Source organism: Poecilia mexicana, unplaced genomic scaffold, assembly GCF_051168715.1.
Source record: "Poecilia mexicana isolate PSO_F unplaced genomic scaffold, ASM5116871v1 scaffold_2, whole genome shotgun sequence".
NCBI lineage: Eukaryota > Metazoa > Chordata > Actinopteri > Cyprinodontiformes > Poeciliidae > Poecilia > Poecilia mexicana.
The window spans coordinates 39,517,720-39,542,134 of record NW_028263371.1 but is presented as its reverse complement, the minus strand read 5'-3'; the positions used below and the strand labels follow the sequence as shown (position 1 = coordinate 39,542,134).

General features: G+C 37.6%; 1 protein-coding gene across 4 annotated transcripts in view; it reads right to left on the bottom strand.

The window, feature by feature from the left end:
* Nucleotides 1-2,665: 2,665 nt before the first annotated feature.
* The window catches only part of LOC106921888 (poliovirus receptor homolog), a 48,014-nt gene continuing 26,264 nt past the window's right edge, over nt 2,666-24,415 (bottom strand). For all 4 annotated transcript variants that reach the window (XM_088016284.1, XM_088016285.1, XM_088016286.1 and 1 more), the window contains 5 exons: nt 20,738-20,834; nt 12,876-13,024; nt 9,827-9,935; nt 9,606-9,739; nt 2,666-9,366 (listed from right to left, as the gene is read on the bottom strand). In XM_088016284.1, coding sequence (XP_087872410.1) covers nt 9,664-9,739; nt 9,827-9,935; nt 12,876-13,024; nt 20,738-20,834 — 431 coding nt within the window. In that variant the 3' untranslated portion in view covers nt 2,666-9,366; nt 9,606-9,663. The remainder of the gene's footprint in view (nt 9,367-9,605; nt 9,740-9,826; nt 9,936-12,875; nt 13,025-20,737; nt 20,835-24,415) is intronic.

The following is a 24,415-nucleotide window of genomic DNA, read 5'->3' as shown; positions in this document are numbered from 1 at the left end:
TCTTTCACAGGAACAGATCTCCTTCAGAAATACGGGTAAATATAACCTTACAACTTATTAGTCATGTTTTACTCACTTTTAGGAACCAAAGTGTCCGGCACATTGTTTGCTCAATACTTCAGGAGAAACAGTGATTAAAGGAAGATGGTGTCACTTTGTACAATTCTTGTGCAACCTCCAAATAATTTATTTGTAGGTTTGCCAAAGGAAAACAATACTTGTATTATAAAAGGATAATATATGTTTTCCAGTCAATAAGCAAATCTTTACTTTGAGAAAAAGAGGGAAATATGAAGCTGAGTGCTTAGAATACATTACAATTTAAGGTGGGACATGGATTTCATAGCAGATAGTGAGAGATTTTAAGGGCAGATTTTTTTCGTTCTTAATCATTTTAGGTCATCAGACCAGTCCCATCAGACAAGGTTAACTGGAGTAAATGCAAAATGTAGATTTCAAATGATGATTTTATCTATAAGTGCAAAGATGCGCTCCTCGCCAACCTGGCCTTGTTAAAATACTACGGCCCTTCTTGTTAAATTATGAAGTTACTATTGAGCATATTTCGCTTTCCACACCCATACCTACAGCCAGAGCTGCAGAATCAAGAAGTCCTTTAAATAAAACCTGTCTGACAAAAGGAAGTAGGCTAAAAGATTTTAAATAGCACGGCATACTGCCCCCATCAAAAGAGTTTTAAGAACAGATGAGAAGCAAACAAAGTCTTTGACGTTAATTTATCTGCATTGGGTTTGCGTAAACATGAAACCTTTGAACCCTCTTAGGAATGGGGAGTCTGCAATAATTACTTAAACACTGGTTCATTCAGGAGATTACGCAAACATCTATAACGCTGCTGTCCTCCCTTGGCAAGAAAAGTTCAAAGAGTGCAAAGATTAATCTCAGATTAGCCTGAAAGCATCTTGATGACGACTAAAATTTTGGGGAAATTATTCGGTTGACTGACTAGAGCTACGTAGAACATTTTGGAAGATGTGCAACCTGCTATATCTGGTGTAATACCAGCAAACGTTTCAAAAACAGAACAGCATGCTGACTTTTATAGTGGTTTAAATGTGGTGATCTGAACCCTTTTGCTGCTTTATCATTCATAATTGATGAAAACAAGGATTCTGACTTCTAGCTAAAACTCCTCAAATTCTCAGTAAGTGAGAATATCCAGCTGACTTACTGGCTGAACTGAAACAGCTCTGTTATTAGGTCTGGATGCTTCCTTGTATAGAAAACCAAGTTGTTGTAGATTGCTTTTTTTTTTTTTTTTTTTTTTACCAAAATAAATGTTATCTGAAATAGATTACAAATTCCATTTAATCTGTAATTTGAACTACTTAGGTTACCATTGTCTGATTAAAGCATTTGTAAAGGAGACATTACGTTTTTCTTGACCACCTAAAGCTGAATCATCTGACATCTGTCTTGTTCCTCTTTTTACAGCAGCAAAAGCAAGTGGAAGATATTTATGAAAACCATTTGGAAATTCAGCGCCGCCAAGCTTACCTTAACAAACCCTGATGTTGCTGCTGTTTACACTGCTGTCAGTAGAACGGCCCGAGGGACACGTGTTCTGAAGCCACCATCTGCTCTTAAATGCCCTCTTTATGGTGATAGCTATGACTCTCTGGCGAGGAAATGTGATATTTGTTTTTCCCAGGTTAAACAGAACAGGCTTCAGTATACCACGCCGTTCGCTCTGCGGCTTATAACAGTCATTGCTTTCCACAAGTATTTAAATTCATCACACTTTTTGGACTTTACATTACACAGGTTCTCTTTTCTTCCTAGTCAAAAGGGGTTTGTTATAAACCATGACCACTGAGTATTTTTGGATTTCACTAAAACCAGTGTTACCACTTCTCATCATCCTTTAAGCTTGGACTGAAACACAGCACACTCTGTAACCTTGGTGCAATAACTCTTGACACACTGGAAAATAGAAGATGTCAATGTCCTGCAGCAACATTCCCTCCTAAATGCCAGTCAAATATATAATTTTATCATTGACTGGGCAGATGTTACATCCAGTCAAACGATGCACAGTAATGCAGAGTAAGCCAGACAGTGTGGGTGTTAAAGACAAAAACACCCACACTGTTAAGGTGCAAACCAGGACCAGCGGTGGTTTTAAGATTTTCATTTATAACCAAACAATGCAGCATTTTCTTCCTGCTTCACATTTGTGCACTACTTTGTGTTGGTCTGTCACATATTAAAGGCTGTGACCTAAACTGTTCAAAGGTGGTGAATGCTTTCACAAATCAATGTGGAGTATAAAACAAGGAACCATTTCAACAGCACAAAAATCCAGCTTATGAAACATAATTCCAACGTGTGCAGATGAGGCCTCCTTTAACTCCATACAGCTGTCATAACAAGGAAACGAGTGGGCATTTCTGTTGAAGGACGTAATGTGTCACTGTAGCAGATATTAAGAGAGTTCAATGGAAATTTTTGAAATAAAAAGTAACCGCCCTTCAAACTGTACCAGTCAAATTATTTTTAGTTATTTCCTTTTCTACAGGTATGAGATTGAACAAAGCAGAGGTATTAGAGTACAAAGAGTTGATGAAAGTTCTGTTTAATCAACAAAGACAGTGGGTTTATCTTTTAGGTTGTTGGTTGAAATGACGTTCCAGACAAAGACACATGGAATTAAAAAGAAGCTGATAGAAAACATTTATTTTGGAAAGCGGTGCAAATAAAGTTAAAAGGCTCAATCCCTGTCAGAACTGAAGCATTCTTTCATAACCTAACCTTGTTACAATCCCTATTTTTCCTTTTTCTGTCAACACACACCCCATACCAGACATATCTGGAAAACATTCAGAGGAAAATCTCATAACTTGTCCTGTGACCATGATAGCAAAGCTTGTGATGGCTTCCTCCCATGACTGTCAGTCGCTCAGTTGTGCGACTGATAGTTGCACAACTGAGCGCCTTCAATATTTAGACCGTTCGCCTACTTCACACTCGGTCAGCTGAAGCTCTCTCGTTATATACGTCTGTTCTCAAAGGGGTTGGGTGTTAAAAACAACAAAACGGAGGCAAGGGTCTGTTTTTAGGTCTGCCATTAATAAAGAAGGAAGCTACAAATACCAACACCTACAACAGAAAATAAGACAAGCCAAAGAACAAGTAAATGCAAACTCATGAAACGGAATAAAAATCAAAAAGCTGGAGCAGAATGAAAATTGTACAGCAAGATATGAGGGACAAAAAAATGATTACAAATGTTTATTTTTTTCTTCTCGCAGCTAATAAATAGAAAAACAAATATGAACAATGATATCATGTGTTTCTTAAGAATATTTCTTGCCTTGCTTACTAAAGATTGCAAAAGAAAAAACAACACGTCTACACATATATTTAGACATGATTTGAAACAGCAAAATGTCAGAACAAAACAGAAAGAAAGCAGAGAAAGTAGATTTTGCATGTTCCCATTTTTGCCCGGGGCTGAACAAAATCTATAAACTTAGAATGTAGGTTTATAACTTGGTGTTTAAAGAACACCAAGTTTTAAACACTGTAAGTGTAAATGGTTTTTCTACACACAGATCACACATTTATAAAACAAAAAATGAAGATCATACAACTTTGTCTCTTTGAAGTGGAACCAGATTTAGTTATAAGGCACTTGAATAAATTTAAAAAAAAAACTGAGTGATGTTTGCACTCCAAGAAAAAACTAATCGTCTTTTATCAGAAATGACATCATTGTGACAGATTTATAAGCAGCAGCCACCTCGTTTCAGGAAATCTACATGTAATGCCATTGTAACACAGGGACTAGGTGCCGTTTTCAGTGTTGTTAGGTCGGCAAGCCATGAAAAATGTCTCCTGTTAAGCGCAACAGTGTGTCCTTTCTCTCCGTGTCCTTTACTGAGCTGCAAATAACTAAGAATTTGGGAGTTTTACATGTGGTTTTGAGGTAGCAGGTTTGCTGTTTCACTTCCAGTGGGTAGTGTCAGCCCATTGTTTTCAAAACTCCTTCTTCTTTATGGTTTTAGTTTGGAGGAAAAATGGGAATATTTCATGTAAGTTCAGCAGTTTATAATAACAAGAACAAGGAATGTGCATATCAAGCTGTTGAATCAACTATGAACAACAGAGACGGTACATTCTGCAGTTGTTTCAGCATAGAAATAACTCCAGTGTAACTAGGGAGACCTCTAATACCTCAGCTTATGAGATGAAAGGCAGAGTCGTTATGAAAAAAGTAATAACAATGAATAACTTTAAGCATAAACAAATGTTTTCAACATACACTTCTAAAGCAGTGGTTTTTAACCTTTTCTGAGGTACCGAACCCACCAGTTTCATATGCGCATTCACTGAACCCTTCTTTAGTGATGAATAAAATATGATTTTTTTTTCCAAAATAAGAGATAGGTATATGATTTTTTAAAACAATTTTTTTTACTGGTACACAAAATGAGCCGTGCATGAACATCACCTTGGTCAATGAACCAAACCAACACGGTGCATGAACTCACAACAAATTACGGTACCACTTTATTCTGGCCCCTAAAAAATATTTCAGCCCCATAAAAGAATTTCAGCTCCAAAAAATATTGTACTATGTTACTAATTCAAAATAAATTTGGATTTTTGGAAGAATTTAAATTTTTTTTTTAATAACTTATTATTATTTTTTTATTATTTTAAATTTAATTTGTTTTTTGTCATTTTGAATCCACAAAATAAGTTTTTGGGGTCAGAATAAAGCATTGCACAAATTACATACCTGCAAATCAGTGTGACTTCTGCTGTTGTTTTTGGGAGACCAGCTCAGACGTGTGTGGCTTCACCTTGGCAAGTGCTACTCTCATGTCATCTTCACAGCAAAGTCTGTTCCTTTTCTTCTATTTTTGCTCGACATATTTAGTATGGATTAAAATATTAAGAAATAAACCACACGACAGACAACTATGACAGCCCTTAACTACTGCGAGCACTAAATTCCCCGCAGCACTCACTGGCCAAGCAATGAAATGTGGTCCTCTGCAGCAAGTGATGACCAAGATGTCATCACTACTTTACACAAGTGTGTCTTTACTTCCGCGGCAGAGGCTCCGCCGAACCCCTGAGACCGACTCATCGAACCCCTGGGATTCGATAGGACCCAGGTTAAGAACCACTGATCTAAAACTACATCTATGAACACCACGTTACACAAAAATAAATAGCTTTAACACCAGGTATTGTTCACTTGTTAAAAAGAAACTCCTGTCAAAGTTTGCTTCATTTGCCATGTTGAAGGAATGTTTCTCACTTCCGGATGCAGAATTTTTCAGATATTTTCAAATTAGAAATTTTGTTCGAATTAACATCTTGAATTTCTTCTGGAAGAAAAAAAACAAAAAAGATATGCAAGCTGCTGTTGGGCTTTCCAGAATAAAAAGTATCAAGTTCAAGCTTTGCTGACATCTTTGCAGAGCAAATTAACTTTGCCACAAACTCCATGAGGGCTGTGTGGGAGGAGGAGCTGGGTTTGCAGATGTGGAGTGAGATCTGGGAGATCTTGGGAGGATTTGGTCATGCTCTATTGATGTAAAGTACCAGTTAATTATGTTCAAAGTGTTTCATAGACTCCACTATTCTAAGATGAAACTGTACAGAATGTTCCCCTCAATATCTTCTAAATGTGATAAATGCAAGTCGGCTGATGGCTCCCTGTCACGTCTGTTCTGGTCATGCCCCGAACTCTTCCAGTATTGGTGTGACATTTTCAACTTGTTCTCTGAAGTGTATAGGTGCACGTTGGTTCCGTGTCTTTATAGAAAGGTAGTACCGTCCTAAAATGTAAATGGTAATCAGTGCAGTTTAACCAGTTATAATTGCACTGACTTGTTTTTATTTTATTTGTAGTTATTGTACGTTTTTATTTGCGTTATTGTCATATTGCTAAGAGTATATTTTTCCTTATACAGTAATTTGCTAAATACATATATGCTTTATACTCTTGTGTATAATTCATGTATGCTGTATTTTGAAAACTTAATAAATATATAAAAGAGAAAAACTTCTGTCGATTACATCGAGTTTTTCTCTTACACAGCAACAGTATTAATGTATGCTAGGTCTATTACATAGTTATACTGGGGAATTGGAGACAGGCACGATATTAGTGTCTATCAATTTTTCATTGCAGGTGTAAAAGCACACACCCACTCACTAAAGCTATGTGAGTATATATAGCATCTAATGTTTTATTTATTAGAGGACAAGTCCAAACACTTTGCACTGCTCATTTCTGTGCAGAGTGTAAAAGGTGTCATGGTTAACCAGCATGCTGATTGACCTGGATGCCATAGTCGACATCAGCAACATTTATGAAAACCGAAACATCTATTGTACATTTTCACGCTGGTGCAGTGTCATGTGCTTATGCTTGTGTGCTTAAAACAGAGTAGAAGTTTGACTTGGTGTCACTAAATACTATTTTTAGTTTCTGTAGATTCACACTTTATGAGAATAAAGAGCGAGTTCGACGCTGTTAAGAGCCACGCTCACTTTGTGTCACAAATAATGTTTACAAAAAAACCCAAAAAAAAAACAAGAAGAAAGAAATGCAGCATCAGATAAAAAGGAGAAAACAGATAACATGTCACGGTTTGGATTTTCAAAAGTTCATAAGGGTGAACACACCAAAGGAGAAATCATTCTTATAAACTTGCTGTGGTACAAATACAAGTTTTAAATCCCAGTTCACTTTAAAATCAAAATGGATGAACCAGCATAATGCTGTGTTGTTGTGTCTGGAGGTAGATAGTCTCATCAGAAATAAAACTTAATTTGTTAATTTTCTAGGTGTAACCTTTTCACTTTGGCTCTTGATCAAAAACTTTTGGATTCTTTTTTTTTTAATCTATTGTTTTCTACTAGGAAGCGTTTGAGCAAAGCGAGGGCAAGTTAGGGGAAAGGAAGCTTCAGGCCTAAAAAGCAACCAGATAAATTTGAGTGTCTTCAGATCAAACTGTGGTTCATCATTTAACACCATCTTTAAATAGCAACAACAACAAAAAAAAACAAAACAATTAAAGAACAAAAAAAAAAAAAAGATTTCTTCTGAAAATGGTCAGATGATTAAGTAAAACAATAAAGGCAGCCAAATTCTGAAAAACTGATAAAAACACTTTGAAAGACTTCAAGTCCAGGTTCTTGGAAGCTTCATTTAAACAAATGAGCGATAACTCAACACTTTTCCAATAACCCAACGGAATTAATAATAGTTAACTCAAATTCTACAAATTAACACAATAACACTCATTTTACCTTCAGAATATAAATAATGCTGAACCACTGACATTCTGGGAAGAAAAAAGAAGCATAAAACTTAAAGATTAAACATAAAAAAACCCATTTAAAATATGGAACTCAACATACTTCCTCAGTGTAACTAACCCGAACAAAGCCTGCAGGAGGTGATGTTGACTAAGTATGAAACTTCCTAACACGCAGTCTCAAACTAAACTATTAATACAGCAAACACTTGTTTTCGAAAACATCTGTACAAGGGAGCGTAGGTTGGTCATTGTTTGTGTTTTTCAGTCACTGAAATAGATGAGTCCACCACAACTTTCAAAAACACAATAAAGCCTTAAAGATGTAAAAAATAAAAGAGAAAAAGGCTTTTCAGGCGATTGGGTGAGTGACACAAGTCTTCCACACATTTCAACTCAAGTAAAAACCAACAACTAAAACCTAAAATGCTGAATTTTAGATTTTTAAAGGTTGGACTAGTTAAGGTTTCATATTTAACTAACATTAAGGGGCTTTAAATGCCCCTACTTACTGCTTTAATTGCATAGCATACATGCTCACTGCATGTTATGCATACAGTGCTCCTCAAAAGTTTACATACCCCTTCTAAAATGTCAGGGATTTTTTTTAACAAAGTGGTGCCTTGGACATGCTGGAGGATTTATTTTCCTCATATGGAACCGAGGATTTTTTGGATAAGGTCGTAAATACTTCAAAACAAAGTTTGGGTTCAAAAACCCTTCAGTCGTCCATTAGATGCTAATTGATGGTTTCATTTTCCTGCATCATAGTGACTCCAAGTATGCATCTAAAAATCAACAAAATAACGACATAATAAGAGGAAAATTCAGCTTTGAAATGGATATTTCTCAAAGCAAAGAAATATCCAAAGATGTCGTAAAAATAGATTTTACTGGTGTAGCGAAAAAGTTATTCCACTGCATTTCTCTACAAAAAACTTACATCGGCTCTAAAGACGAGACATGGGGTTTTCTATGTATAAAATTTTTTAAATATTTTTTCAAATATAAAAATAGCACATGAGATGCTTTGCTCACTGGAATCTGAATCAGACCTAAACGTAGAGCTGCTTATGATGCACAACAGCAGTGGGAAGAAAAGTAACCAAAAGGGAACCCTAATGTTGGCGGCTGAAGTACTAAAATAAATTTGTAGTGTTGGAAAACTAAGACAAATTATTCACTGCAAATTCTCATGTTTTCACTAAAAACAATGAAGTTCAGCTTAGCTAGTAAAAATAGTGTCCATCAGTATGTTAGTGGAAAACTGTTTACATAATGCAGTTCTGGTTCACTGACTTCCTTCTTAAATAAACAACATCCTTCAGTTATTAATGTGGAGTTGGAGGCCAAACCAATCACAGGCTACATTAGCACTTTAAGGCACAAGGTCAGGATTCTCAGGTGACAGCCGTGATGTCACAGTCATAAAGAGGATGTTTGACCCAGAGGGGATGGAAATCCTTTTTCTTTTTGGCGTGGGATAGAGAGTGTTAGGAGGAAACATACATCAATAAGGTTTAGTTCAGGGGTCACCAACTCCAGTCCTCGAGGGCTACCATCCTGCAACTTTTAGATTCACCTCTGCTCCAAAATGTCTGAATTCCCTCACCAGCATTCATTCCTCTCTGCAATAGGCTGGAAATGAGCAGTTTATTTGATCCAGGTATTTGACGCATCTAAAAGTTACAGGATGGTAGCCCTCGAGGACTGGAGTTGGTGACCCCTGGTTTAGTTGAACTTAAATATCGGCCTTTTCTGTTCCTTGACAATCAGGGTTACTTTGGCAACAATATCCTTGGCTTTGATTTGATGTTTGGAGGGCTAGTTCTGGTTAGTTCCCATTTAAATGCCAAGCGTCGAGCAGCTTATCTGTTGAAGAAGCAGGAAGTGGTGAGACACAAAATATCCCATAAAGCCTCAGATAGCAGCACAGTTGCCATGCACCCTCTGACCAGCAGGCAAGGTGGGTGGAGTGTTTTGCTAAAGGACACAACGACAGAGGCAGGAATCGAGTCAGCAAGCCAGCATCCTGTTGTTTCTATCTCTGCCAAAGATGCTCCTAAAACAGACAATTCACACATCTGGTTAGCCTAAAATTAAATCTCCAAAGATTTGTGAGAAATGGGGGAGAAGGTGGGCTATTGTTAAAAACAAAGTTGTTGCATTACACAAAATAAAAGAAAGAACAACTCAATAAATTATACATAGAATACACACATTAAAACGTATTTTAAAACACACACATTTACATGTAAAAACTACAAAAAGAAGAAAATGCATTGCAGTGGCATGACTTACAAGCTTAAGTTTCAGTATCTGCTTGGACGTATTAGGATCCATCTCTTTCCCTCTGGTGTTATAGTGGAAGAGTTTCATTTGCTGCTTCGTCCGGTGAGGATGTTCGCACTGCCTCTCTGTCAGGCCTTAGAAACCTGACAAGCAAAAACAAGACATAACTTGAGCAGCATGAAATTAAAATGGCATCAGAGTTAATGGTTAAAGGCTGTTGTAGCTTTTACCTTGGAAGTTTAAAACATCCATGTTTGTGCAGAAATGCAGCAAAGCCAGCTGCCACAATGATCAGAAGAAGAATACTAAAAAAAATCCAGCCAGTTATGGAGCTTGTTACTGTTAAACAAGACACAAACGCAAAACGTTAATTAAAAACTTGATTTTGTTTGACAAACTGGTAAAATGTCATATATGATTTACATAACTCTCACAGAGCTCAACATGTAGCTTCTACTAGAACTTAAAAACAAGAACTGCAGCAAACCAGAATATGTCTGGTGCCCACAGAGCCAAAGACTACAGTGCAAGAGAGGGGATAGAAGCCGATAGCCTATATTTTTACCTGACTAAAATATGCAGTGGCTTGGCAAGTATATGCAGGTGAGGTAGCGTCTCCTCTGACATATTATTCAACTTGGACAAAAATTGTGTTCAAGAAACTGATGTCATTGTTTGAGAAGTTTCCTCCCCTCTGAACTCAACATGCCTTCAATTAACCACATAAAACCTGTTGGAATAGGATGTTGATGACAACTTGCATGTTTCCTGAAGCACTGGAAACATGTTTTCAACGGAAACAGTCCGTTGAAAATGTGTGTCGTTCTCCAATTTCTACTCTTTAAAAAAAGTAAGAAAGAAAACCTGTGCTGTTTAGTTGAAATATTTAATGAAAGTAAATCAGATTAAATGACTGGTTGCATCAGGCTGCTGACAGAAATGTTTGATCTGATAAACTATTTCCATGTCTTCAAATGAATATTTTGGTATGTTTGTTAAAGCCTATTCATCTGTATGTTTTGGTTTTGTTTTTCACCATTTTTGGATTTACTGGTTGATTATGAGTCCCTGGGTGGAGCTCATAACATGCCATGAAAGGTCACAGAGACGGAAATTCAGACCCAGGCTGATTACATAACAGGGCTCCTGACAAAGTTTACTAGAGTGCACACTTTGTTTTACTAAAACCTAAATTATATTGTGATTTTACATGATAGACCAACACAAATTAGAGCACAATTGCAAAGGAAAGGGGGGAAAAAAACAACAAATGTTTTTACGTAAAAAGTTTATTTCAACAAACTACCTTCAGAAGCAACCCAATTAGTTAATAATATTTAGCCTCCTGTATCCAATACAGAAAAATCATTTGGATGTTTCTCTGAGCTTTTTAAAGTACTGCCAAAGATAAGTCTGAGCTGTCATTCCAGCACAAGAATCACATAAACTGTTTCATTCAACATCTGGTTGTGTAGCTTCTCTTCTAGCATAATGCTATATTTAACTTCAGGGCCGTTTCACAGTCTACACTCCCGCCCAAACTCATCAAAGCAAAACTTAAAACAGGAATGACCGTGCTGACCCCATCCTTCTGCCTTGCACAGTAGCCATTTTTATAAGCAGAATTTTTCATGCTGTAACAAGACCAAATCCTTTCAACTACAAAGATCTCACAGTTGGAATGGACAGTTTTGTTTAGTTTTGTTTCCTGTCAGAAGGGCAAAAACCTCCAAATGCAACAATCTGCAGCAGTGAAGGAAGGACAGAAACTCAGCAGATAGGAAAAAACAACTCCCATTGATTTTTGTCCTGATGAAGGACTTTCAGCCTGCAGGTGCAGCAGAATTTCCTGTCCCATAGTAACACCCTTTTTCTGTAGAAAACAAGTTAGCAAGTTTGCTGTGACCTAAACTGTATTTTTTTTTTCTTTTTTTTTTTTTTTTTCCAGTTGGAACTGCAACCAGTCAATATTGTTGACTGAAATAGGTTTGATAATAAAATATACTGTCTGGAATATGTGAGTCTGTGGCTTGCATAGGTACTTTCAGACTTCTTTGGTTTATTCTATTCCAAAATAACATTTAAATGGTTTCATTTGGATCTTATGCAAGATGTGTTTCACAAGGTTATTATGCAGTAAATGGCGGTAGAGAATGTCTCCTCGTTACTCTCATTTATTATTGCTTTGTTATTGGAGAACCATCTTCTCTATATTGAAAAAAAAACATTGCAGTCAAGTCTGAGCAGTTATGTGCTCGGGGTACGCTCTAAATTACAAAATAAAGACTGAGGATCCTGAAGGATTTAGTCATCTCAACAGCAAAAGAAAAGAATGGAAGATTTTAAGACATTTTGTCTGCAATGAGTGAAAGACATTTGAAATAGCGTTTGGTTGTCAATGCGTAAGTGCAGTTGATGGTAGAAAACAGTGCGGCTAGCATGAACGGAGACGCAGTCAGTAAATTACATACAGCATTCCCTTCACTACTAATTACATGCAATCAAGTTTCTTCAACGTCGACTGAAGGGTTTTACTGCACACAAGTGAAACTCAAAGCTCAAGTTACCGAGCGATCAAGTATTGGCGTAAAAGTGGGCTGAATACAAATTCACAAGACATGATTCGGATTTTAATTTGTAGGGAAAAATATGGTTGTAACTTTCTCAAAATCAAAAATGGTTTCAGTAGTATCAGTAGATTTTTGTTTTATGCACACTCAGTTTGTTGGAACCTTTGCAATAAAATACGGAAGTTCAACAAACTTATCATGACAGCTGATTAAAGCCATAATGTTAAACCGTCTACTGGGAGTGAAGGGGATTAGTTTCATAACGGCCTTTTGTTCCTCCAGAAGCTGGTTTATCACGTGTCTTTACACAGGGGCATAAAGGGGAAATATACTGGGTTATGTCCATTAAATGTGTCATAACCTGGAGCACACAATGTATTCCAGGTGATGGATTTATTATTTCCTTTATTTTTACTTCTCCCCTATCAGAAGATATGCTGGTGTACAAAGCGACCTTTGTTTCGAGTACTATTTGCAGACACAGACAAGCTGTCTGCGAGTGGAACCAAAATACACCGACCACTGAAACAACCCCAGTTCAAACAAGCCACTGCACAAAATACTACAAATTTAGAGAAGTTGAGGAGAACATTGATTATTAAAGAACAAAATATTCACATCCCCAAATACTTGCTTGAAAATGTACAGAAAATACTTCCCCAGAAAGCATAAATAGCTTATTTAAAACAGGTCAAAGACAAATTATCACCTGAGAAACCCACGTAGAGGAAACTCTGATAACTTCCGTATCTGTTATGTGCGTCACACTGGTAGACACCAGCCAGGTCTTGAGATTCCTTCACAAATGTCAGCGAGGCCCCCTGAGCCGAGACGGATGGAGACAGAACGTCGCCTGACCTGCGAGAAAAAGTCAAGATAACGTTTTAGCACACAGAGGAGTTACACACATAATACCGTGTCATGGTAAATGACAGGTCACAAAGGAATGACGGTTCAGGATAATAAATTAAATTAAATTACTTACATTAACCTAGGAAAACGCCCACTGTGGGCGTTTACTCTAGGAAAGTGTAACTGTCTTGGTCATACAGAAAACTTAACTACGCCCATGTTTACCACCAGGCATGGGTGGGTTTGTTATACCCACATTTATTCTGTGTCGTCTGTAATTTATGACTTTAATCATTGTTGTGCACATAATGACACACAGTGGGGCTTTTAGGAGGGGATACAGTAAAACCAGCTGTAACAACTTCAGATCTTAAAAGAGGGTCTTTTATAGTTTTTCACTGAAAATGACCCATCCACATTTTTTAGCACTCATCCCATAGTCATGAGTGACTGAGTGTTTTATTGCAGGGTTTTCCCCAGTGTGTTATAAGGCTTTACCTGCCCCTCCCAACCCCTGCCAGGCTAAGCAGTGCTTGATGAAAGAACAAAAGAAAAAAAAAAAAAAGAAAAGCGCTTAATTAATTTTTTTTTCATCCGTTTCACTGGCAGAGCAGAATTATTCCTAAAAGATGAGTTGAAATTTTACAAAGTAAGTTTGCCAGCTCCTTAAAATCTTAAATTTAACTGTCAAACAGTTTAAAATCTTTTCATTCATGTATGTTGAAACAAATCAAACTTAGCAGCATTGATATTCTCCCTAAACAAAATTTGGATTAAACAGAAGTGTAATTAATTGATATTCATTTTAATTGTTTTTTGTATTACCCAGTAATGTTTTGACATTTCCTGTCAAATTAACATCTTTTAATACAAAAACACAGTGGACCGCTGGTGATCCGCCTCACCGCTCCGACCAAAAGGCTTAGCAAGTTTTCTGTGTGAAACCCTTCAATTGGGCAGGTTTTTTTTCTGTTTAAACAATTGCTTCATGTGAATGCTTATCCAATTTGTCTTGTTACAGGCAGTTGAGGTCACTGAAAACAAGAGATTAGCTTGTGCTCCAACTAATGAAAGGTGAAGATGAAATGAGGCAGTCCCAGACGGTTTATGGTTCAAACTCATGGCTCAGCTTATATAAAGATTTAGTGAAGTGTGAGATTCTTGGAGTCTGGTACAGTTCTTTCTGCATATCCGGAGTCGGGTCGCAGGGACTCATTCCAACCAAAGTAGCCAAAACCACTGAACCTGTTCCATGAAAGAGACAAATCCAGAACTCTGGTTTCTTAATCTTTAAAGTTAAAGTCTGGCATCTTTATCAAGAGGACGGAGGAACAGGAAGGGGAGACTCTGATACAATGATAGTTTGGAGACATTCATTTCCTTTTCACTGAGCGCAAATTAACTCAGACTTGTAGGGAGTAATTTGACTGCCTACTTGAGGAGGGCAGTTTGAAGATGAGCTCGTTTCAAGTTTCAGAACTCTGGAGGTTCACAGGAATCAACAAAAACTTCAGACTGAGTCAGTTTATGACTCCTGTATTTGAGGCTCACCACAGAGGACTCTGTACCCTTAATGGGAAACTGCATGTAGTTCAAAAGGGAAGATCATTACTATTGATCCTTTTACACATACTTGAAATATACGTGGAAGGCAGGACCCGTTTTGTCTCTTTGGAAAGTTGCCATAGAAAACACAGGAACATTATCGTGAAGCTTCAAGAACACACGTCTTAAATATATGGACAAAAAGTAGTTGATTTTTCCAGCTAGGAAGAAACTTACAAATGTAAAAGTTATCTTTTACAAAAAACAAACAAACAAAAAAAAAAAACATTCTTACAACAACCAATTTAAAACCTAGCTTTATGTTTCCAAAATGTCTACTTTCTTAGCTATCGTGGAAAACAATGCATGCCATGGTCTGTTTCAAGCCAAGTCGCAGCTTACATGCAAGAACATCAGCAAAAACATCTTCATCCTGTAGCGGAAAATTACTATAAGTTAGCATCTGCTGATCATGTTATATGAAATGCTTGTGAACCCTCACCAAAAGAAATATTTGGGTTACATGTACAAGGTTGGAAGTTGTTTCTACAGCTGCATGAGAAGCAGACTGTCTCACCCATTTGTTTTGAATTCCTAATCCGTGGTATAAAACTCATGTGTTGTCTCTGCCTGGCAGAGCTTTTGTCAATTGTCCTAGAGCTCTCTGAGTGGTGCACAATTAATAAATCTGATTGAGTGATTTTACCTGAACAGTGCTTGGTAATAATTCTTTCCACAACAATCCCCAATAACTCTTGGTATATTGTCTTATTGAATGATGTCACATTCTGTAGAGAAATGTTACCATTATTCCCTCCATTCATGCATTGCTAAACTTTCCCAGTATATTAAGGCAGTTGCTGTCCCACCAGTTGCTGTTCCCATATTCCCCAAGGCGTAGGAGAACATTCAGTCCATCAGCAGGTGCAGAGCTGTTGTGTTTTTATTGTGCTCATATGAGATTAGAACAGAGACCACACCTTTGGTGTTTACTTTGGTGTGGTTCAGCATTTACAATCCAACGTATTTTGTCTCCTGATCTCTTAGGCGACAGATTGAAGTAGTCGGAATACGCAACAACAAACCCTCTGATGCGTGAGTGACTAACTACACAGTCTTCTGTGAGTGGGTCCTTTTTGACCCGGGTTACAATCAATGTGTTTTTATGCTACTTTTGTCATTTTGATTCAAAATAATGTTTTGCATAATACTTTCTACTGTGTTTTATTTCACACGAGTTATTTCATGTTTGAAATATATTCATTTTTCACTTTTTTTAAACGTTTTTAGAAGAATTTGTAGAACATTTCTGACAATTTCTAAAACATTTTTAAAACAAAATGACAACAGCAGCAATTTTACAACAACAATGATAAAATGTCAATAATGGACAATGTTAACATCCATTAAGTGTGTGTGGGTGTGTGTGTGGGCATGGGGGGAGGCTGCAGAAGAGCACGTTTCTTGAAACTAGCTAGCTAACCAAGCAAGCAAACATTACTGTCTCTATTCTATTATGCTATGTGTATCATGCATGTGAGTGTGTGTATGATCCATCCATCCATCCATCCATAAATCCATCCATCTTCTGTTTATCCGGGGTCGGGTCACGGGGTCAGCAGCCTAAGTAAGGAGACTCAGAATTTGCTTTCCCCAGCTCCTCTGGGGGAACCCATGGCATTCCCAGACCAGCTGAGAATCGTCGTCAGTGTGTCTGGGTCTTCCCCAGGCCTCCTCCTGGTGGGATGTGCCCGTAACACCTCACCACAGAGGTGTCCAGGAGGCATCCTAGCCAGATGCCAAGTCACCTCAACTAGCTCCTCTCAACATGAAGGAGCAGCAGCTCTACTTCGAGTCTCTCCTGGATATCTGTCCTTCTCATCCTATCTCTAAAGGAGAGCCCAGACACCCTACAGGGAAAACTAATTTTGGCCGCTTGTATCCATGACCTCGTTCTATCGGACATGACCCAAAGCTCATGACCGTAGATGAGGGTAGGAACTTAGATCAACAAGTAAATAAAGAGCTTCCCTTTTTGGCTCAGCTCTCACTTCACCACGACAGATCGGTACAGCGCCTGCTTCACTGCAGACCCTGCACCAATCCGCCTGTTGATGTCCTGCTCCATTTTTCCCTCATTGGTGAACAAGATCCTGAGATACTTAAACTCCTCCACTTGGGGCAGGACTTCCTCCCCGACCCAAAGAAGGCACTTTATACTTTTCTGGCTCATTTATTTATGCATTTATTTCTATAGCTATGAATTTGTATTTTATTTATTAAGATGATAAAAGAAAGAACCTTGAACACATTGATCAACAGGTTTTGTATGTCATTCAACACACTCTCTCTTGGTTTTCTCATCCAAGATGTCAGACACACACAGAGACACACACACAAATAATACACATGCACAATAAAGTATAGGTGGTAATGTTAGCTAGTTGGTTAGGTAACTAGTGTTAGCTAACTTTGAAGAAGGCTAATATGTTGATTCGTGACAATAACGCTGTCACAGGACTCATGATTGACACACACGAACACATTTGTGAGATAAAAAAAATAAAAATAATACTTATATGTAAGAGTTCTTGCTGTGTAAAATATTATTACTCAGGGGTGACACTTAGGTCTCAGTGTGTTTGGTTCACAAAAAGATGTTTTCCTGACAGAAACAGAGATTCCCATTAAATTCCATAGGAAATGAATGCGGGTCATTTTGGACCCACTCACAGAAGAATGGGGGTAGTAACATAAACCATGCTATTTCTTAAAATGTATAAAAGGTAAATTAAAAATTTTAATTGCATAATATCAGTAACATGTTTCTTGAGGAATACCCGGAATATGAAGTGATGAAAACTTTTCATTACAAAGATATTGGAAAAAGATGACCTCACCGGGTCAAAAAGGACCCACTTACACATCAGAGGGTTAAATAGAAAGATTGCTAAAAGCCCTAAATCTCAGGGGATCTAACAGTTACCTTTGATTTCATTACTCCACGTTTGCTGGCTTTACAAAATGAGCTTGAGCCATAAGTTTTCTCCCCATTTCGCAACTCTTTCTTCATGTACTCTCTTGCAATTCATGCTCACTAAGCTGGAATGAGGAGAAGGCCGTGAGTTAAACTGAGACAGTGTGTTAAACTAACACAGGGGAAGACCTGCAGATACAAGATCAAACCTAAATTGATAGCGCCTTTGAGGAACTCATTTTAGTCATTATATTCAAGTATGGACATATGCAAGTAAAAAGAGAGAGAATTTGAACAACATTTTAGGTACTGTTAAAAAAAAATAAAACTAATGCCCTCAGAGTAAAATTTTCCACATGCGCCACTCTGTTTTAACCCATCACAGTGTTGTAAAACCCTTGTTTTCATAAATACCTTTTATCCTTGACAGTGCAATACATAAGAAGAAGCGTTATGCCCCAGGTAAACTGGTTGGCTTCATGTCTGTTTAATGTCACAATAACGGCTTTGTTGTTGGAAAATAAAATGCCCCAAAGCAGGTGCATTTCTGACTGATGTACTAACAAAAGGAGCGTAGTTGATAGGACTGTGTTCTGAAAACAAGAATCATACAGGATTATAAATATGGCTTTACAAATTACATATGGATAGTGAACTGATGAACATTAAAGCTTCTAAGGTAATGCAAGCATAGTTTTACAAATTTTAATTACCATAATTTTGAGATGTTTTAATTGTTACACTTTACTTTAGCTGAAAAATCCTACTGAGGATTATCCATACACACACTTTTGTAAAACTTATAACGTAGTTGCTCAAGTCAGATACAACATTTGTAAATTAGTTTGATTCTCAGTTGAATAACTAACCACATATAAAAGCAGAAAAATAACACTGAAGTATTTTTTGGCTCAACACTGAAGGTGATAAATCACTGACACGTTCCTGAGTTGGAAGAAGTCAAGAGTCGTTTTGGATGGAATGTGTTATGTGATGACCATATGGCATGCAGCTGACGGTTCACAAGACACCTTGTTTGATAAAAAAAAACAGGCCTTCATTTTCAGAAGTGGTAGCAGCCTTCCAGTCAGAGCTCATTCTCACAGTTTTACGAGTGAATAGTTCTTATTATATACAAGTTGTATATAGTTGAAGCTGCAGTGCCATCTCCTCATAAACCTTTATAAATGCTTTTAATTTATTTATCTAAAACAATAAAAATGAAACGGGGAAGAAAAACGATAAAACAAAAAGGACATGCCAATTTTGCATAAATTGTTTGAAAAGACACAGGCAGAAGATAAAACATATGATTATTTCATATTCCTCAATGTGAAATAATCACATTGATTACAGCCGCTGCACATAAGCTCTGTGTGAACGAGTCCATGGTTCGGCGTTGGAGATAGAGGGCTGCGTCCTTAATAGCAGATTTATCATGGAAAATAAAGAGCGGTGGAGATACCAGCGGCTTATATATGTACGTTTCCAGTTTTTTGTTTTTAAACTTTGTGGGTGCGGCTTATATTGAGGTGAGCTCTATAGTCCAGAAAATACAGTATATTTTCCTCTAAATTTAATTTAAAGTGTTCCACCCTATTCCGCTGTCTCCAGATTTGAGATTTTGTTTGTAATATCAGTCCCTGCTTTTCCAGTTTACCCCCAAAGGGAGGAATGGACATCATTTTGCAAACTCTTACACAATGTATAGGTCTCGTCTCAGAAATGTATAATAGCATTTTATCACTCAATACATTAAAGCTCAATGAGATCAGACCAGAATGGTCAGAAGAACTTGGTATAAACATCTCTGATGAGACTTGGAATCGCACTTTTTTTTTTTTTGCTACATATATTTTTTGTATATATAGTTGTTACATTTATTACAGCAGTCAACTGTTTTAAAGAGTGATTGCTGTTATTAAAAGAAAGTAATGACAAATTTACCAAATTTTCCACATCTGACACATCTGAATATAGTGCTATGAAACAGTATTCAGTTACATTTTACAAACCATTCACAGGACTTATTATCATGCAATATGCAAAATTAACAACAGAACATGAAGTAGCAAGAAGTACTACTACTTCTTAAAACCTTAAAAAGCAACACGTTGTGCCCTGAATTAGAGAAATTTCAGATTAGATGAAAAATAAACTCTAAGCAGGTGATTTAGACTGCAGGAACCCGCAGTAAGATAGGTTATCTGTAAATGGAGAGAATGTTCCAGTAAAATAACTTTAAAAACCATTAATGATTCATCCAAGAGCTCACAAAAGAAGCTGAATAACATCTAAAGCACTAATGGACCACTTTTCTCAGTCAAGGTGGGTGTTCATGATGGCAAAAAAAAGAGTGTGCAAAAATTAGAGATCCAGGTCAAAACCACTGCTGACCAAACAGAACTCAAAGCTCCATTTTATACTTTCCGAAAACATCTTCATTATGCCCAAGACCTTTGGAAAAATATTATGTAGCCTGATAAAACAAAATGGAAACTTGTGAAAAGCCTGACAATTAATGAGCCTATGGGCTTAGAGAGAAACCAAATGAGACTAGATGAAGAAATGGAAAGCAGCTGGGAGTGATAAATGGCAAACTTTATGAACTGACAAAAACAAAGACTCAACCAGAAAGAAACCTAAACAGCAACAGAAATATATACTAGATCTAACAAACAAATCCAATCCTCAACAATAAGACATAACTGAACTAACAAAAGGAATAAACTAGAATGGAAAGTTAAAATACATACTAAATGAAAACAAATCCAAAACTCAAATAAGAAATAACTGAACTAACAGAGGGAATAAGCTAGGGTAAGAGAAAAATACTGACAATAAGACATAAAAACAAGGAAATGACAGAAGCAAAAGCTCACAATGACTACAGGAATCGCAACAACCAGCCTTTAACAGGCCCTCTATGCACAGAAAGCCTCAGGTTATGTTGGATATTAAAATAAGTTTCATGATCTAATATTAAAGTTTGACAAAGAAAACAAAAACAAACAAAAAACAAGCATCTATAGCCATTATTCACTTGACTCATGCTAAACCATTATCTGAACTCTCCAAGCTAAATTTGCCTGAATGATAACTAAACCTCTGGTGGGGGTCGGTGATAAAAATGACTCGTTATTCAAAACTGCTTTAGGATGACTAAATAAAGGAACAGTTATTCAAAACTACTGCACCTGCTCCAGGTAATTGTTGGGTTTGGGTTGCCTTCAGCCTCACAGGTGAAAACCAGACCCTCTGGTTGTTTTTTGATGTTCACATTCAGAGGTGGATCTGTAAGCACAAAGGAAATGTATTATTAACATGATCAAATAAAAACTAATTGCATTACCGCAGTGCTCTGGAAAACAACAACAACGTCAGCAGTGACACAGCGCTACATTTACAGTTCCCTGTCTGCTCAGAACAGACTGCTACGTGTCATTTACGATCTACGTGCTATCAAGAACCCAGACGCATCAGCGGTCAGCTTTGACAAAAGCCTTGTTCTATGCCAACTCTAACATAAAAATACACAGAGATGGAGTACGCCTTACAAATTATCAAATGCGTCATCAATTTTCAAGGATTTTTTATGACAATATAAAAACTGAAAGAGTAATTTGATGAAAGATTAATATGAGGGCGTCATTGAGCTTCAGCTTGAGGCATCTTTTTTCTGATGAGGTGGACCAAACTGTCACTCGAGAAACTTAACATTTTCCTGCTAATTTGCTTTCCTCTGAGTCAGTTTAACAATTTATGGACTTTATTTTGTGTGTTCTCATGTGTTCTAATTTCAACTTATTTTCTATACTGGCAAACAAACCCGTTCAGAAATGCTTGTAGCCACAGAGCATCAGCTCGTTTCTCTTAGGGGACAAGTAAGTCGGATCAATTATAAAGAAAGACAAACATAAAAATGCTCAAGTCATTTGTAGAACTTAAATGAATTGCATGTTACTTTTTTGTAGAACCTACATAACATGATTTATATTATGTAAGGATGGTGGTTTTGATTGTAATTCAGGCCCAAAAAAATTCTAATTTTTTCTTTCACAAAAAATAAATAAATAAATAAAACATTCAAAAGTTCAAACCATAGGAGGAATGAAAGCAACTATAATTCTCATTTTAATATCTCCGTTTTTCAGCTTTTTCTGGGTTACCAGGGTAATTCCTGATGAAACTTCACGTAATACACCACACCCAGGGAATGCATGTTGTGGTGTGAAACTACACCACACCCGGTTTTCCACCTAAAGTTAATTGAGTATTTTTCACAAGGATGAATGTGATGCAATGTTTTTTTAAGATCTAGTAACCATTTTTTCCACAGACCAAGTATCTTGCCAAAGAACACAATGACTAAAACAGAGCAAAGGTTCAAACCAGCAATGAACTCTTGTACTTCTCATCACCACCCGGTAACAGAATTAAGAGTGTATTGAAACTAAATTACAAATACAGCCGAGGTATTTGAAGTCTTGGCCTCCATCCTGTAATTTTTTTTCCTTACTCTGTCATTATTTGTGTACCGTATTTTCCGCACTATAAGGCGCACCTAAAAACCTTCAATGTCCTCAAAAGTTGACAGTGTGCCTTATAATCTGGTGCGCCTTATATATGGACCAATATTGAGCCACAACAGGTCATGCAACTACGGCAAGCAGCCGCCGACTTCATTTTCCCCGGTAGAAGAAGAAGCGCGCGGTGCATGCTGGGATAGTTGTCAGAACGCTGGTTTGTGATCTATTAATGAAGTTTGACTGACCTATCTACCTACCGACCGTCTAGAATCAGGTCGTCTGCAGGTCATTTAGCACCGCGTTCTCCACGAACATGCTGTGCGCGAACGGAGAAGGGTGATCATCGTCCGGCCACGCCCCGGCCCAGTCGCGGAAGGCTCTCCTTGCCGACTGGAGATGGACTGTTTTGTTGACATTCCGTTTAGTGCAGCTCCATCTAGTGGATGCATAACGTAACTCCAGCCTCTACTGTAGCGTCTATTCTACGCGCCTTATAATGCGGTGCGCCTTATATATGAAAAAAGTTTTAAAATCGGCCATTCATTGAAGGTGCGCCTTATAATCCGGTGCGCCTTATAGTGCAGAAAATACGGTAAGTAGAAGATGAGGATAAACGTACGCAGAGCCAGGACGTAGGTGAAAAACAATGATTTAAGGAAGAATCCAAAAATTAAAGAGTCCAACAGGAGCGGCACAGGGAAACAGACTAAATGGCAAAACACAAAGACAGGGAACGAGACACACCTGGGAACAATCAGGACAGGGGCACAGAGACTCACAGGGGAACAGCGCAAAATAAACACAGAAAAACCTCAAAATAAATACACAGAAAACAGACCACTACAGTCAAATAAAATAAAAATAAAAACAAAATAATCCCTTTCAGAGAAGAGACTCTTGGTTCAAAAGACGTAAAGACTTTAAATGACCCCAGAATCAGTATTTCCAAAGAAACTATCATCTGGCTTAAGCATATCAATCAAGTCATTCAATCAAGTTTATTTGTTTAGCAGATCTCAACAACAAGTTGGGCAGGACAGGGGAGTCCTACCCAACTCTCCAGCTGTTTCAGTAATATATCATGTTCAACAGTGTCCACAGAGGTCCAACAGAACTACCACTGGTTTTTCCACAGTCTGTGTTCATACAAGGGCAGTCTCACCACTGTGGTGAGCATGAAAACCAGACTGACAGACATCAAAGAGGTTGGGTATTGGTACTTACCTGTTTAATCACAGCTTTGAGTAGAACGCTGGAGATGGGAAATATGTACTTAAGTCTCCAGACTGGAGGCTGTGAGTTACTATAAATATTAGATGGGAAGAGCCATAATGAAATACAACGGAGCTCCAGCTTCCACATCTGAAAATATGTGCTTTAAGACATGTTGGCAAGGAGCCCAACACAAAACAAAGACTTCTTTCCTTCCATCCATTTTCTGTCCCTTAGTGGGGTCAGGAGGGTTGCTGGTGAATATCTCCAGTAAATGTTCTGGACAGGTTGCCAGTCCGTCGCACAGAGTTTTCTTTCAAGGCATTAATTACCTTCAAGCTGACTTTTGCCAGATTTTTTTTCTAAATATTATGTTGGAAAGAAAAGATTTCTTATGCAACATCTAGAACTCAGAAGCAGTAATCTCAACATTCTTAATACTGCTGGAATTCAGGGAACTGAGGAAACTATTTTTGCTCATTAAACTGGTGGGTTGTCAGGGCCAGCAGGACCTTCTCTGATAACCCTAGAAAACTGAAAAGAAAAAGTGTAAAAAGTCTTAATCATATTTAATTTTATCTATAATTTAATTTTTATTCTGCAAACAAGTTGCTTATCAGTATTTTTGAGGTTTCACTTAATCTCCTGCTTAAAAAAGTGCCTTAAACGCAGCTGGTGAGCTGCTCCTCCTCAGGACCTGCTGTACAAATCCAGCTACCCTTTTGTCAAAAATACCAGGCAACAGGCCATAGTTGGCATAACTGACAGAATTATCAGCCAATCAAAATGAACACACAATGACGGTGCTAACCCTCTGGCCCTGCTGTAAGTGAAGAGCATCCCCTGCATTCCCTGTCACTGCAGTGAACTTGGTATTTACAAAATGGCAGCCGCATCCGCTTCAACTCCGGTTTACAAGGCGTTCTTTCACGGATAACAATGGTGATGGTTTGGTGATGGAAAACCCACACCAAACCTGGATTCACTAACGCAGACCTGTAAGAACTTCGTAAGGCATTTTAAAGGCTGTATCTATGAGCGCTTACGAGTGGCTTTTCTTTTAATTGTTCGCTATTTGAGCCATATGGATTGATACGTTCAACTGGGGAACGCAGAAAAGTTTTGCTAAATTGC